Source organism: Plecotus auritus (genome assembly GCF_963455305.1).
Source record: "Plecotus auritus genome assembly, chromosome: 6".
Classification (NCBI taxonomy): Eukaryota; Metazoa; Chordata; class Mammalia; order Chiroptera; family Vespertilionidae; genus Plecotus; species Plecotus auritus.
The window spans coordinates 167,776,035-167,791,013 of NC_137773.1; the positions used below are offsets into that span (position 1 = coordinate 167,776,035).

Below are 14,979 nucleotides of genomic sequence, written 5' to 3' on the forward strand. Positions count from 1 at the left end.
TCCTTGCACTCTGCTCCACCTTGCTTTTCCTCTCCACCTATCACACACCTCTCCCACTTCTGAATGAATAGGGAATTTTACAAACAAGAGCTCTAGGACTCAATCATGTCCCACCTTGGATAGGGGATGAGCAGAGCAGAAGCTTCCCAATGCTCCCGGGGCTAACGTGACTGTGCTGAGAAGTCTGTGAGCCTGTGAAACACCTCAGTCCTCATGGAGCCTGCATTCTAGCTTGGGAGGCAAGTAAATGAATATATGTATAAAATATAAAGACAGGAGTAAATATCATATGCTTTCTGATATGAAATACCAAGGCCAAAGCATCACTTTTGTGATATTTCTACCAAAAACATGTAACCTGAATCTAATTATGAAGAAACATCAGATGAGCGCAGATTGGGGGACATAGTACAAGACAATTGTTCTGTACTCTTTAAAATAAAAAAAAGTCACAAAAGAGAAAAAATAGCTGAGACACTATTCCAAATTAAATGAGACTTAAAAATACCTGAAAATTAAAAGTAATGCATATTGAATATTAGAAGCAGACCTTTTAATGCTGTCAAGAATATTTTTTAAAAATATGTATAATTTTCAAAATTTGAATGAGTTGCATATTAGATAATAGTGTTGCAACACTAATTTGTTATATTGTATTTACATAACAAAATACTTTTGTTTTGGGGAGATACCCAGTGAAGTATTTAGAAATAAAGGGTGATAATGACTGCTACTTATTCCCAAATAGTTCAGTAATGATGATAAAAGCAATGACAACAACAATTGTAATAATATCTATATTTTAGAGAGAACAAAAAAAGCAAATTTTGCAAAATGTTAATAATTGGTAAATCTAGGTGAAAGGTATTTTCAGCAGTCCTGAAAATATTCTTGCCAATTTTCTGGGGGTTAAAAGGTTTTCAAAATAAAAAGTTTTTTAAAAATAGTAATTAGTGCTCTGAAGATGGAGCATTGGGGTTAGGGAAAGTCCCTTGTGAAATGACCTTGGAGTAAAGGCTGATGGAAGTGAGAAGTTAGCAAACTTTGAAAAGAAAAGAGCATTTCAGGAAGACAGAACAGAAGCCAAGCCCCTGACACAGCAGTGTTTCTGGTGTGATTGTGGAACAGCAAAGGGGGATGGAAATAGAGTAAGTGATGTAGGATGGTGGTAATAATGGTCAGATCATGTAGGGCCTTATACACCACTGAAAGGAGGTTAGAGGTTATTGTAAGTGTAATGAAAAACTATTGTAAGGTGTTTAGCAGAGTTACAAAACAGTCTGCTTCCATCTTAGATCATCACTTTTGTCTACTTTGCAGGGAGTAGACAACTCTGTGTTCACACAGAAGAGAAGGTCTCAAATCACCAGCTAGGAAGTTTAAGCAGGATGCCAAAAAGAATTATGCAGTTAAGGAGAATCAGCATTTTCCCACATAGATTGAGTCAGGCATCTTCTAGGCAGATAAAGGCACTGAAGGCCTTTGAAAAATCATTGAAAATCTGGGGGCTAGTCTTAGTGTATCTGTATGACTGGAGTAAAGGAGGGGTGACTAGACATAATGATGGGCAGGTGGGTGCCCCATCCATCAGGAACGGTCTTATATCCCACAGAAGGAACCTGGTTATAACCTACAAGTGGGGGGGCCATCAAAGCACTTACTAGTAAACAGTTGAATTACATGTTTTAAAGTTGGCTCATCCTTCAAGATTTGAAAGAATGTCTCTGACTATTCCAGCTCCCATTGATAGTCTCCTTTTCCGACATATTACACAGACAGCAGACAGCAATCAAAACACTCTACTCATCACTTGATAATACAAATATAGGGTCTCGTGTCACCCTCAGATAGTTTTAAGCATTGCTACTTGTCCCCAGATTAGATCTTCAACTTCCTATAAGTAGAGACTGTTGAAAGTCTTTTGTATTCCCTCATTGTGCTGAATTGCCAGAGCTGGAGGGAACTTAGCAGCCACTGAACTCATCCTCTCCATTAACTGGTGGAACCTAAGTCAAGGAGCTTCAGGGACCTGCTCAAGCCACACAACTCATTGGTGGCAGAGCTGATGGGTATATTCATTAGCCACTGGTTTTTGCAGCTGTGACGGAGCCAAGTAGATGCAAGAAGATGGTTTCTGACTTGACATCTCTATCCAAACTAAATCAAATCAGGAGCTGGAATATATTGTGCTTGCCTCAAAGGAAATGAGGCTGTTGGTGGGTAAAAATGTTGGCAAGAAAGTTGGTCCTCATCACAGGCATTACATGTCTAAAGACCCCTACATTCACTCCCTCCCTGTAGAGGCCTGGGTGAAATATTTAGAGCGAGTGTGGAAAGAGCTCTGACAAACCACAGCTTAACTAGGAATAGAAGAAGTGAATCTGCGTGGCTGATGGAGTGTGAAGGGAGCTGGGTTTCAGAGGCAATTCACAGGGACTGTTCAGCTTGCTGGAGCATGACAAATAACCTATTTCCTTGTCATCAATTGATTTAATAATAACTTTTCAGGAAAACAAAGAAAAGAGTGAGCATTTCGACCAAAGCCACAGACCTATTTCATTTTTTAAAAAAAAACTCTAAAATGTGAAAGGGAAAAGCACGTTCATCCTAAAATCAAAGATGTAGATCATACATGAGCATCCAGGAGGAGACATTTGGACATTTGCTTATGGAATGTTCTCTGATGACTTCATTTCCATTCTGAAGCAAAAGCCAGTGCATTATTGGTGTGGTCTTCAATAGCAAAGGAAATGTCCATAGAGGCGACTTCATGGTTAAATGTCAACCGCCAGGAAACTGAACTGACGTGGTGACTATGTCTCCGGGTTTATGCCTGTGTGGGCAGAGACTTGTTTGCTCTCAAGCCTCCCCCTCCCCCTTCCCCACAGAGTGCAGACCTCAGATCCTGACTGTAATGATCAAGCACATGCTGGTTAATTAACTTTATGGGGCCCTGCAGAACAGACTGGTAAATCAATAGGCATGCCACTACAGTCCCCTTCAGGCTGTGATTCTGTGTTCCATTGCTCTAATGATGCCTGATTTCTGCTCTCCCCCAATTAATTGCCATAGAAGTGCTTCTCAACATGGCAACCACATGGATTATTGCTGAAATTCCAGCTGGCTCTAAAGCACACGAAGCAGAGGAATTTTACCAAAAAGAGGTCAGGGTGAAAATCTTTTTCCCGAACGTCTGTTTGGGCTTAAGGGGCTTTGGAGTTAGAGAGACCCATAGGTGGATCTTCATTCTGCAACTTACTAGCCATTTGACTCTGTAAAATGAGGTCATAACCTGAAATGGACCCTCTGTGCCACCCTCCCATCCTTCTACTGGGCATAGCTCTCTACTCTCTGAAATAGCTCTTCTGTATCTTCTCTCCCTTCCAACTTCCAACATCTCCTCCGTCCACTCCCCCTTTCTGCTCACTCGGGAGATAGACTTGTTTCCATTGTCATTGATAAAAACAGAGACGATCAAAGAGAAGATCCACCCAGCTCCGACTGTCTCCTTATGCATCTCTCTCCTGATGGACAACCTGCCTCATTCCAATTTAAAGTCAACCTTTCCTCCCATGCACTGCACTTCATCAGCTCTCGTCTGCTCAAGGTCATCACTTCTCTCCCGAGTCCTTAAAAACATGCTAAAACAATCTTCCATATTTAAACAGTGCAAAACAGAAAACCTCTCCATGACTGCCTCTTTTTACTAATCCCCTTTACAGCAAAACTGCCCATGCTTTACCCACACACACTTCCCCTCCAACCATTCTTTCTTAAAATCGGGTCAGTTAGGTTTTCGTCCCACCACTTCACCGAATATGTTAAGTTCCTGTTAAGGCTACTAGCAAGATCTCCCAAAGACATTCCTTTTGCCAAATGCAATGGCCAACCCCTCCACCTCCAATGACTTGACATCCAAGCTCCATTGGAAGCTGCCAGTTATTCTCTCTTCTTGAATCATTTACTTCCCTTAAATTCTAAAACATCACTCTCTTTTGTCCTCCTTCCTCACTAGCCCCTCCTTCTCAGATTTCTTGGTTTGTCCTTAACCTTCTTGACATCTAATGGTTTGTTCTTAAGCTTCTTGACGTCCAGGGCTCTGTCCTCAGATCACTTCTCTTCAGTGTCCGCACTCACTATGCAGTGATCTCATCTAGTCTCATGTCTTCAAATACCATCTATTTGCTCATGACTCCCAAGTGTATTACTGCAGCTTGGACCTGTCCTCTGAATCCCAGAATCATGTACTTAACTACCTACTTGGCAGCAACATATGGATTCAAAGCAAGCATTTCAAACTTACCCAAAACTCTACTCTGATCCCCACCCCACTCCCTACACCACTTGCTTCTTCTCCAGTGTCCCCTCTTTCAGGAAGTGGCCCCCATTTACCTAGTTGCTCAAGCCCAAATTTTTGAAATCATTATTGACTATTCTCTTTTCCTCATACTTACATCCAGTCCCTCAATAAATTCAATTGATTCTACCTTCAAATTGTGCCCCAAATTCAACCACATCTTACTATATTAGGCCAAGGCAAAATTACTTCTCACCAGGATAATTGCAAAAGTCTCCCAACTGTTCTCCCTACTTCCACCATGCCCTCCTATAGTCTATTTTCCACACAGTAGCCAGAGTATCCCTTTTAAAATAAGGGTCAGGCCCTGTCACTTCCCTACTCAAAGCCATCACCCTTAGGATAAATTCCAAAGCCATTGGCGTGACCTGCAAATTCCAACATGAAGCCAGCTCTGTGCTTTCTCTCCCTCATTAGTCTGTTCCAGACACGTTGCCCTCTTAGAGTTCCTCAAACACCCCATCTTGCTCTCTTGTAGGGGCTTTTGCCCTGGGTTTTCCCACTACCCAGAATGCTCTTCTCCAAAGTAGCTCATACCTTCACTTCCTTCATGTCTCTGCTCCAATGTCACCTGTCCCAGAAGCCCTGCTTGTCACTTTCTAAAGCCTGGCTCTGGCTGTTACCCCTACCCATATTATTCTATATCTTTGATTATTTATTTATTTTCTATCTCTACCCACTAGACCAGGGGTGGGCAAACTTTTTGACTAGAGGGCCACAATGGGTTCTTAAACTGGACCGGAGGGCCGGAACAAAAGCATGGATGGAGTGTTTGTGTGAACTAATATAAATTCAAAGTAAAGGAGCGGAGGGGAGAGCAAGAGAACCCTCCACTCTTTCGGCTCCACGGGCCGGATAGAACAGCCGAACGGGCCGGACGGCTGCACTAGACATTAAAACCTTAAGGAGAAGGAATTTGCTTATTTTACTGCTATACTCCCAAATCCAAGGACTATGTCTCATAGTAGTAGCCCATTCATTAAATGAACTATTTTAATAAATGAAAGAATGATTCTCTAGTCACAGGTTTCCTGGGGTGATGGCAGGAAGTAAGGTATTTAGAGCAATTTCTAGCACATGGTAAAGGACTCAAAACTATCTGTTCCTTTTACCATTATTATTATAAATAGAATGGATGGGAGGTGGCAGTGGTGTATGGAAGCTAATCATTTTGTGACATCTGCTATTATCAGAGTTTGCTTCTATTTCTGCGTTTTGTATGTCCCCATCTGGCCTCTGCTCTTGTAGGGGTAATTGAAGAAAGCAGGTTCCTTTGAGCTCGCTGCTCAGACTTTGTTTAACTTGTAGGCATTTCTCTTAAGCTGTCCACTTGAATAAGAAATGTCACATTGGCTTCCAAGGCAAATTCTCCAGCTTTTGAAGCAGGCAGGCTCTGAAGGTCTGACAATTTCCAGCTACATCTCTCAGAGCAAGGATAATGCAACAGGTTTCTTGGCATCGTACTAAACTTCTGGAGAACACAGAACAGCAGGTGATGGATGGGTTTGAAGGGAGAAAAGAAGCACATGAGCACAGAAGGGAGACCAGATTGCACACATGCAGGTGTCACCCATTCCTTCCCTTTATTAGCAGCAGAAGACCAGACAGTGATGCCTGATGCTTCGCTTTGATCAACAAGGAGTGTCCCTTTATTATTTTTAAGAAATTTGAAATATCTACACTAATAAAAGAGAAACATGCAAATTGACCATCCCTCCGCTACGCCCACCAGCCAATCAGAGTGAGTATGCAAATTAGCCCAACAAAGATGGCGGTTAATTTGCATACGTAGGCGGGGAGCGCAGATTGAAGACAGCATAGAAGGAAGCCAAGCGCTGCAGAAGGGAGTGAAGCTGCAGAGAAGCAAGCGGGGCAGCAGAGACGGGAGGGATGCAAGCAGGGCACCGGAGATGGGAGCCCTATTCTTGCAGAAATCTTCCTGCAACGGGTCTCTAGTATAAAATAAACTAAGTAGCTTCCAAACAGCAGATTTTCTTTCCCACTCTGCATCCCTTTCCACCTTCACTGACCACCAGTACTTCCATCCCCCTGGGAGTGAGGGGTAGCTCTCTTCATCCCTACATCTATCTCTGTCAACTCACCAGCACGGGGGTTAGAGGAAGGCAGATTTAATTTTGAACCTTGGTGTTTACTCACCTACACTGTGTGACCTTGAACAAGTTTTTTTATGTATATAAAATTTTTTATTGATTTCAGAGAGGAAGGGAGAGAAAGAAAGGGATAGAAACATCAATGATGAGAGAAAATCATTGATAGGCTGCCTCCTGCATGCCCCACACTGGGGATCGAGCCCACAACTCAGGCATGTGCCCTAACTGGGAACTGAACCAGTCATAGGTCCTGATTCATAGGTCGACACTCAACCACTGAGCCACAGCAGCTGGGTTTGAACGAATTTTTTTTAACCTCTCTCGGCCTCCATTTCTCCAGGGAGAAAATAACACATTCTTCATTGAATAGTTGGAAAGATGAAGAGGGATCACCTGGTGGAGCACTTCGGTTGGCTCCACACTCCCAGCTCCCTCCTCCCTTGTTCTGCCCCATCACCCTCCTTCCATTTGTATCATGTAGAAATCTCAGCTCTCCCAAAGACAAATATGATACGATTTCACTTATATCTAAAGAGCAAAATAAACAAACAAACAAAATAGAAACAGACTCATAAATACAGAGAACAGACTAATGGTTGCCAGTGGGGAGAAGGTTGGGGGCTGGGTGAAAAGATAAAGGGATTGAGAAATACAGCTTGGCAGAAAATAGTCTCGGGGAAGTACCATCCAACATAGTATGGTACCAGGTGTATACTGGAAATATCGGGGAAAATACTTTGTAAAGTATATGACTCTCTGACCACTATGCTGTATGCCTGAAACTAATACAAAATAATATGGAATGTAAACTGTAATTGAAACATAAAATTAAAATAAGCATTAAAAAAAGAATTTTCAGCTCTTCCATATGCTATCTTCTGCTACCTTCACAATTGTGCCCTGATATAATCAGAGAAGGTGTTATTGTTCTATTTTTGTTACAAGGGTAGCCAATTTATTAAACCATCTGAATGGCTGGGGGGGGGGGGGACAGAAAATGACTTTATTTTGTGATGTGGTGGCATTGGCTTTGAAAAACCTCCCTCCCCCTGGTTTGCACAGCCCATGACAAAATCTCAGCAGATTCCTTAACTTCCTGGTCACTTTATTAAAATCTGTTCAAAGTAAAATCCAATTTCACCTCCTATTTGTCTCCCTTTCTCCACACTAGGCCAGCATATAGCCAGAAGCACTTGAAGTGTAGAAAGTCTGTTCTGCTCCTTTGCTGCTCCAGGTCCTCACCTCAGTGTGGCTCAGTCTAAAGAGTGATTGTCTCATACCTCCCTCTCGCTTACCTTTGCTGGAGATGGAGGGTCCCCTTCCAAATAAGTGTGGTGTTCCCAGGGGCACATGACTCCATCCTCCTACATCCATCAGGATGTGCTAGGTTGTGGTACAGCAACAAACTCCAAAATAACTCAGGAGCACCTCCTTCTTCCTGCTTCCTCAACAGCCCCAACTCCTCTGGGGGTTTGGACTGTAGGGCAGAGGAAACAAGACAAGAGAAAAGTCTTGGCTGGCCCACTGTTTCTGACCTTTCTATGAATGATGTTGCTGTTTTTTTGGCTAGCTCTTTCTGGCTGGTGATGCCCGGTGGGGCTTCTCTAGAGGACCCTGCAGGGCCTCCCCTCTGAACCTGAAGTGCAAAGTTGGTCTCACATGGCCACAGTCAACTTCAAATGAGCAACCAAGTACATTCCCACCACATACTAGGAAACTGAGAACAGCATTGTGTCGTGTACACACAATAGACACCCAACTTAATGGTTTAAAAGACTAGCCATCTCTTTAGTTGATGGTTCTAAGGGTTGACAATTTGAGCGGGACTCAGCTGGACAGTTCTTCTGTTCTCGTTTAGACTCCTTTATTCCTTGCAGGGAAGCAGGTGGCTCTGCCTCTGGGGTCTCGTCGCACTTGAGTGATGGAAAGTGACTGGACCATGTGTCTCATATCGTCCTTCGGGCTGAACTGGGTTTATTCATATGGCAGTTTGGCACAGCTCCAAAAGGGACGGCAGCAGCATACAAGACACCTCGAGGTCTGGGCTTGGACCTCGCTTAAGGTCGCTTCTGCCACTTTCCATTGATCAAATTCCCCAAACCAACAAGATTCAAGAAGTGGGGAAACATGCTCGCCCTTTGATGGGAGGAGCCATACAGTCACATTGCAAAGGGGAATGGGAAAGGGGAAAGGTAGAGAAGTATGGTGTTTTTGTGCCCAGCACTAAAATCATCACATCTTTCTGATCTTCTCAGAGAGAAGTCGGGGGTTTGATGCAGAGCCAGATCAACCACCTTATGTGAACTATCTTAAAAGTAAAGTGACCTATTGCATGTAGCTCAGGTAGCCACTAAGTGGTTCATTTCTTTTCTCTGGGCAGAGAGAAAACTGTAAGTCAGGCATCCTCAAACTACGGTCCGCGGGCCACATGCGGCCCGCCGAGGACATTTATCTGGCCCGCCGGGTGCCGCTGCCTGTCCTGCTTAGCAGCCGACTCGTCCCGGGCCCGCAGTGCGCATAGGAATTTGTCCATAGTGTGTTTTTTTAAACTGTAGTCCGGCCCTCCAACGGTCTGAGGGACAGTAAACTGGCCCCCTGTTTAAAAAGTCTGAGGACCCCTGAAAGTGATAAAAATGCGTAGTAAATACCAGAGACGTTTAAAAGGTCACCGTGGCTGGGCTGGACAGAGCAAGGTGGACAGTGGTGCTCACTGTCCTTGGGATCCAGAATTTGCCAGTCACTGGAGCCCGTGACAATGAGCTTTTCTTTAAATTTAAGAAGAAATGAAACTTTGTAAAGAATTTTAAACACGTGCTCACATCTCTGTTTCCAAAAAGATCCTTCTAGCTCCAACGTGAGGACTGGACTGGAGGTTCAGACTGGACCAACCCCAGACTTTTGGAAGTCAGAACTTTTCCAAGCTTTTTCATGAGTCCCAATGGCAAAGAAGAAATAGTCTAGTTTGCCAAATGGCCAAAAATGAGCAGAAGGGCAAGGGAAAGAGCAGAGAATATAAAATAGATAATTCCACATTGTGTCCCTCCACTCTCCCCGCCCCTCCACACACACACACACACACACACACACACACACACACACACACACCCAGGTTACTTATCCATGTGCTTCAGACTGAAGCATGCCTGAGAGTTACCGGTTTGTGTTCTCTGGGTGGTTAAGCCAGATTGATTCTGGGTTTGACAGTGGCCTCGCCTGCTTTGCTGTGTAAAGAGACAAAGAGCAGCTAAGTGACCATGAGAAGGGTCAGCAGAGGCCCCAGCATTACAGACCCAGCCTTGGAGCCCAAAGAGTTTGTCCTGGAATTCAAATTCTAAAAGCAATTCAAATTCTAAAGGCAATCCACAATTCAAATTCTAAAGGCAAGTGGTATAAAAATCCAATGTCATGGAATATTTTGACAGCACACTGGAGGGACCTTAGGGAGGCAGGGAGGAGGAGCAGTGGCAGAAGCTAAGGCAACAAGGAACCTCCTTCAGTGGTCTGGCTGCCGAGTTCCCTCTGGCACTGACATCAGCCCACCCACACAGGGACCCCTACGAGCCTCCAGGGGCTGAGGGTGTCGGCGGGAACAGTGCAGTGCATGGAGCAGCCGCCTCCCCCCAGCATGAGTCTGCACGATCGATCATAAGAGCGTCTGTTCTGTCATTGCATTGCAGCTCCAGAAACTAAAACGATCACTTTCTTTCAAGACCAAGAGTCTACGGAGCAAAAGTGCTGACAACTTCTTCCAGCGAACCAACAGCGACGTGAAGCTGCAAGGGGACATGCTGGCTGAGGTCAGCCCCAGCTCCAGCTCCAGCCCCCTCCCCGCCCCGGGAAGCCTGACGTCCACGCCCACCAGGGTGGGCCTGCACCCAGGCAGCAGCAAGGCCCATGCCTTTCAGGAGCACATCTTCAAGAAGCCCACTTTCTGTGACGTCTGCAACCACATGATCGTGGGTAAGTCTTTCCCCTGCCACTTCCTCCAGGTATGTCAACATAAAATTGTGGGGAAACCCTGCGAGTGGAAAAGATGTAAGATGTACAGCTGTGTTTTAAAATACTGCATTGGAAAAGGCCCATTGTATGTGGCTTTAAAAGGAAAGGATTGGGGATGAGGGGTAAAGTTCAAAGGCAAATTTCAGTGAGAATCTAACCTTTTTCTAAAGATATTTTTAACGATTTCAGAGAGAAAGAGGGAGAGGGAGATAGAAACATAAATGAGGAGAGAGCATCATTGATCAGCTGCCTCCCGCAACCTGGGCATATGCACTGATAGGGAATCGAACCATGACTTCCTGGTTCATAGGTTGACGCTCAAGCACTGAGCCACACTGGCTGAGCAAGAATCTAACCTTTTAACTGATGCATTTGACCTGTCATTGAATGGCTTGCCTTGTAAGTAGCATGTGATTTAACTTCTGTCAGGCATAGATAATCTCAAAGGTTGTGTTTTTTTGTTTGTTTGTTTGTTTTTACTTAAATATCTGATATTCTTTCAAATGAAACATGGCATGTTGGTTGCTTCCCAAAGAAGCCAATAGCTGTCATCATTGAACTTGAACTTGTGGTTTCCAATATGGTCAGGAAGGCAGAATTCTGCAACTCCCTTCACCTTTGACCAAGACCCAGTTAAGGAGTATAATATTCAGAATGAGAGCAATGTCAGCCCCTCTTGTGACTATACACACAGGGCTATCCTCGTTGAAAACCATTATCTACTCACATTCTCATTTTCTCATCACTTTACTCGTGTGCTTCCTTCAAACAGGCCACACTGAGGATCAGTGCTTGTGTCAGTCAAGGATTTCCACAGTAATGCTGGTTAAAAAATACTCTTGCAATTAATGTAGTTTACTTTTACTCTCACTCAGGCGTCTTCAGATCATTTGGGGTTTAGCTAAACCAGACTCAGCTCAGTTACTTTGTCTTCTCTCTGTTCCTTATCTCTCACTCTTTCCTTGGACCAGTGGGGTAACCATATCATGTTCTTCTCATGGCAAGGACAAGTGGAAGCATACAAAGCTCTTCCTAAGGCTTAGGATTGGAGGTGACATGGCCCTTCTACTGGCATTCCTGCAGGAGAATGGGGGCCAAGCCCATGTCAAGGGATGGAGAAGTGCACTCACTCTGCCTTGATATCAGGGACTTTAAAGCCACCTGGCAAAGGGCACAGGTAGAGGGATGCGTGAAGAATGGGGTCAGTCATTCAACCTACCACAGTGCTGAGGAAGGCCTCTGGATCATTAAACTGTTTTGTTTGGTAGATTCCGGTAAGTCATGGATCCAAACCACCCATCCATTTCACTTTCCCACCTGGACGTGATGCCTGGCATCTGACTGTGAGCATGGCGGGGAAGGTGTCTCACCATGTTCCCAGCTCAGAATACTTCGGCAATTTGGCCTCCAATTTGGTTTTTGTGTCTGCCTCCTTAGCTTCTGAGTCTGACGCATCACTTTCAGTTTCCACACAAATTTCCACCAGGCCTTTTCAAGGCAGTGCTATTCATAACCCTTAAGCAGGTGATGATGAGGCTCTATTTTAAATCTCATTGTGACCAGTGTGAAAAGACAAACAGAACGCGTGTTTTTGAAATGAGTAAGGGAAATGAATTCACCTCCAAGGAATGCCACCATCATTACCCTAAAGAGGATTCTAGGTACACCTCAAGCACAGGAACAATTTTGAGACTTTCTTTTGAAAAAAAAATCACACACAAAAAGACCCTGTGCTGAAGAGAACTGCACCATACTTTTCTCTGATCGGAATTAAATGTACATTGTAGCTGCCTTTTTTTCTTAAGAAAGAAAGAGAAAAAAAATAGTCAGCAAGGCATGCTGTTCTTTTCAAAGATGAGAAAGTAAACCAAATAGTAGGCTCCTTCTAGGAAATGAGAAAAGGGATTATAGAGGCAGGAGGGAACAGGGAGGGAGAAGAGGAAGGAGGTGAGGAGAGGAAGAGGAGTGAGGTGAAGGAGAGGCTGCTAAGTGTTTTAACTTCCTGAAACCATGCCTGCCATTGTCATCTGTGATAACAGATGGTGGCTCTGCCCCTTTTCCCTTTGTTCCTCAAATCTAGTCTCCTTTCTCTACAGATATCACTGGAAGATTTGCTTTTTCAAGCCACAGGTCATCTTTAGATTCTAAATTTGAGGGAAAGACCGCCTGCTGTGACCCTCTTAGAGTGACATTTCAGAAACTATATTAAAGCAGATACTTTTTCCTTTCAAGGAGAACCAAGGGTTATATAATGATGGCCAAGAACAATCAAATCTCATTTTAGCAGTTTCCAGCTGATGGATATTTGTTTAAAAATAAAAGGAATCTGGCATTCTCGCTGTCTAGGATTTCTGAGTTGGAGTGGACACGCAGAGTTGGGTTTACAAAGCCTCACTTTAGGCTTCGCCTGACTGCTGTGCCTGAAAGCTGGAAAGGCTACACACTGGCCACAAGTGACCAGTAAAAGTGCACCTGGACCCCAACCTCAGTCCCTGCCCATCTGATTATAATTTCCTTAGCTCCTTCACTCCGTAACTCATTCCCTATTTTCAGCTTTGCCCTTGCCCTTGGACTTGACACATGAGGCTGTTCCTCCCCATCTGATCTGGCTCCCATGCCACTTGGGTTAAGAAGCCTCTCTAGGACATTGCTACCCTTTCTGATCCTCCTTAAACTATCCCTTTCCAGAAATTCTGGTCTCCTATACAAGCTAAAGGTGATCAATCCAAGCTTTCTTGGAGACACCAGAGAAATAGTCAGGTGTGTCTGTCTACTCCAATGCTGGATGTCCCAGTCTTTGGGTCAAAAGGACTCGATACTCAGTCTTAGACTAGGAGAATCTTCTTGTACTTGGTTAGATAAACATACTCCCTCCACCAAGCACATCCACTCTTGCCATCCTTGGGCCTTGGCAAGGGGAGTTACGGGTGGGGGCTCATCTTCATTGTGCATCAACTTAACATATTCCATCTATGACACTCTGTCTTTACATTAAATTAACTATCGACCAAGACTCATTTCAAGAGAGTTTTGGATTTCCTTGTGGTAATCTGCATCTTATTGTAGTTTCAAGACTTGAATAAGTCAACATGCACTACTCCATAAATCAAGGAAGTTTTTCCAAGGAACTCCATTCCTCTATTTACAAATAGATGAAAAGTATTTTTAAATTAACTACATGTTTTTAGTTGGCATTCAATTACAAGGCACAGCATATTAAATGAATTCATGTTTTCTATACAAATATTTCGCAAAATGGCTGGATTTCACTGCCTAAAACTTCAAGTTTCCTTATACATTCAATGCATAGTCTATGAATCATTCACTTTCAATCTGTCCAGTAGCAACCATGAGTGGGGAAATAACAATGGCTTTGTCTTGGGTAAAAATCCCTAAAGCAGGGCCTGAGATAGAGGTTCTTGTGAATGTGGTTTGTTGTGGGGAGTGCCCTCAGGAGAAGGGGAGTCAGAGAAGCAGGAGGGTCAGGGGAAGGAGCAAGGATGTGGTCTCAGCTGGAATTGGCTTCAGATTGGTCCCACCCATGGGGAGCTCTGGAACACAGATCCTATCACCTGGTGGTACCACCTTGAGACAAAGGGCTGGCCTTTGTATATTCCTGTCACTCAGTCATTGGCCATGGTTGCCCCCAAGAGGCAGTGGGGATGTGATATCCCAGGCAAGGAGGACCCATTAGGCTGAGAACAATTCTCTGAAAAAAGGGCACCCATGAGCCTTAGCAGCCATCATTCACAGCATCAGCATGATAAATAAGATCTGGACAAGGCACCAACAGCATCACAACCTTTGTAAACATATTAATTCTACAAGATGCAATATAAAAGCATCCTCCACTGGGAATGAATTTAAAATGCAGTTGGACCCTTGGCATTGTTGTACCTATAACACTGTGTTACTAATATAATAAACTAGAGGCCCGGTGCATGAAAATCAGACATCCCTCTCATAGTCCGGGTCTCTCGCAGTCCAAGACCCCTCACTCCTTACTGCCCACCTGCAGTGGAGGTGGGAGAGGCTCCTGCCACTGCTGCTGCGCTTGCCAGCCATGAGCCCCACTTCTGGCTGAGCAGTGCTCCCTCTGTGGGAGCGCACTGTATTTGCATATTAGCCTTTTATTATATAGGATAATATAACATGAGGAAATATTACATCACGCTGAGTCCAAGACCTTTCTGCTCTGCTCTTGTTTGACCATTAGTTTAGTTGTTTCCTGACCTATTCTGACCTCATCCAATTGCTCAGAAAAAGCCAGATCAACCAACTGGAACACACACACACACACACACACACACACACACACACACATACACACCTACCTACCTACCTAAAAAGACAAAGCTATCAATTAAGTTGTCTCTTGACAGGAAAGGCCAAACAGAAATCAGAAATCAAGAGGAATATTAAAAAGCAAATGTCACCCATCCTGTATGGTTCAGTGTTAGAGAGTCGACCTATGAACCAGAAGGTTGAAGTTCAATTTCAGGTCAGGGCACA

The 14,979-nt window shown here is 44.1% G+C and overlaps 1 protein-coding gene across 2 annotated transcripts in view; it reads left to right on the forward strand.

The window, feature by feature from the left end:
* Positions 1-14,979, forward strand: part of STAC (SH3 and cysteine rich domain) — a 105,005-nt gene that overhangs the window by 28,330 nt on the left and 61,696 nt on the right. Inside the window, exon 2 of one of the 2 annotated variants that reach the window (XM_080673874.1) lies at positions 10,146-10,428. In XM_080673874.1, the coding sequence (XP_080530000.1) occupies positions 10,146-10,428 (283 nt within the window). The remainder of the gene's footprint in view (positions 1-10,145; positions 10,429-14,979) is intronic. The other variant, XM_080673875.1, reaches the window with a different exon arrangement.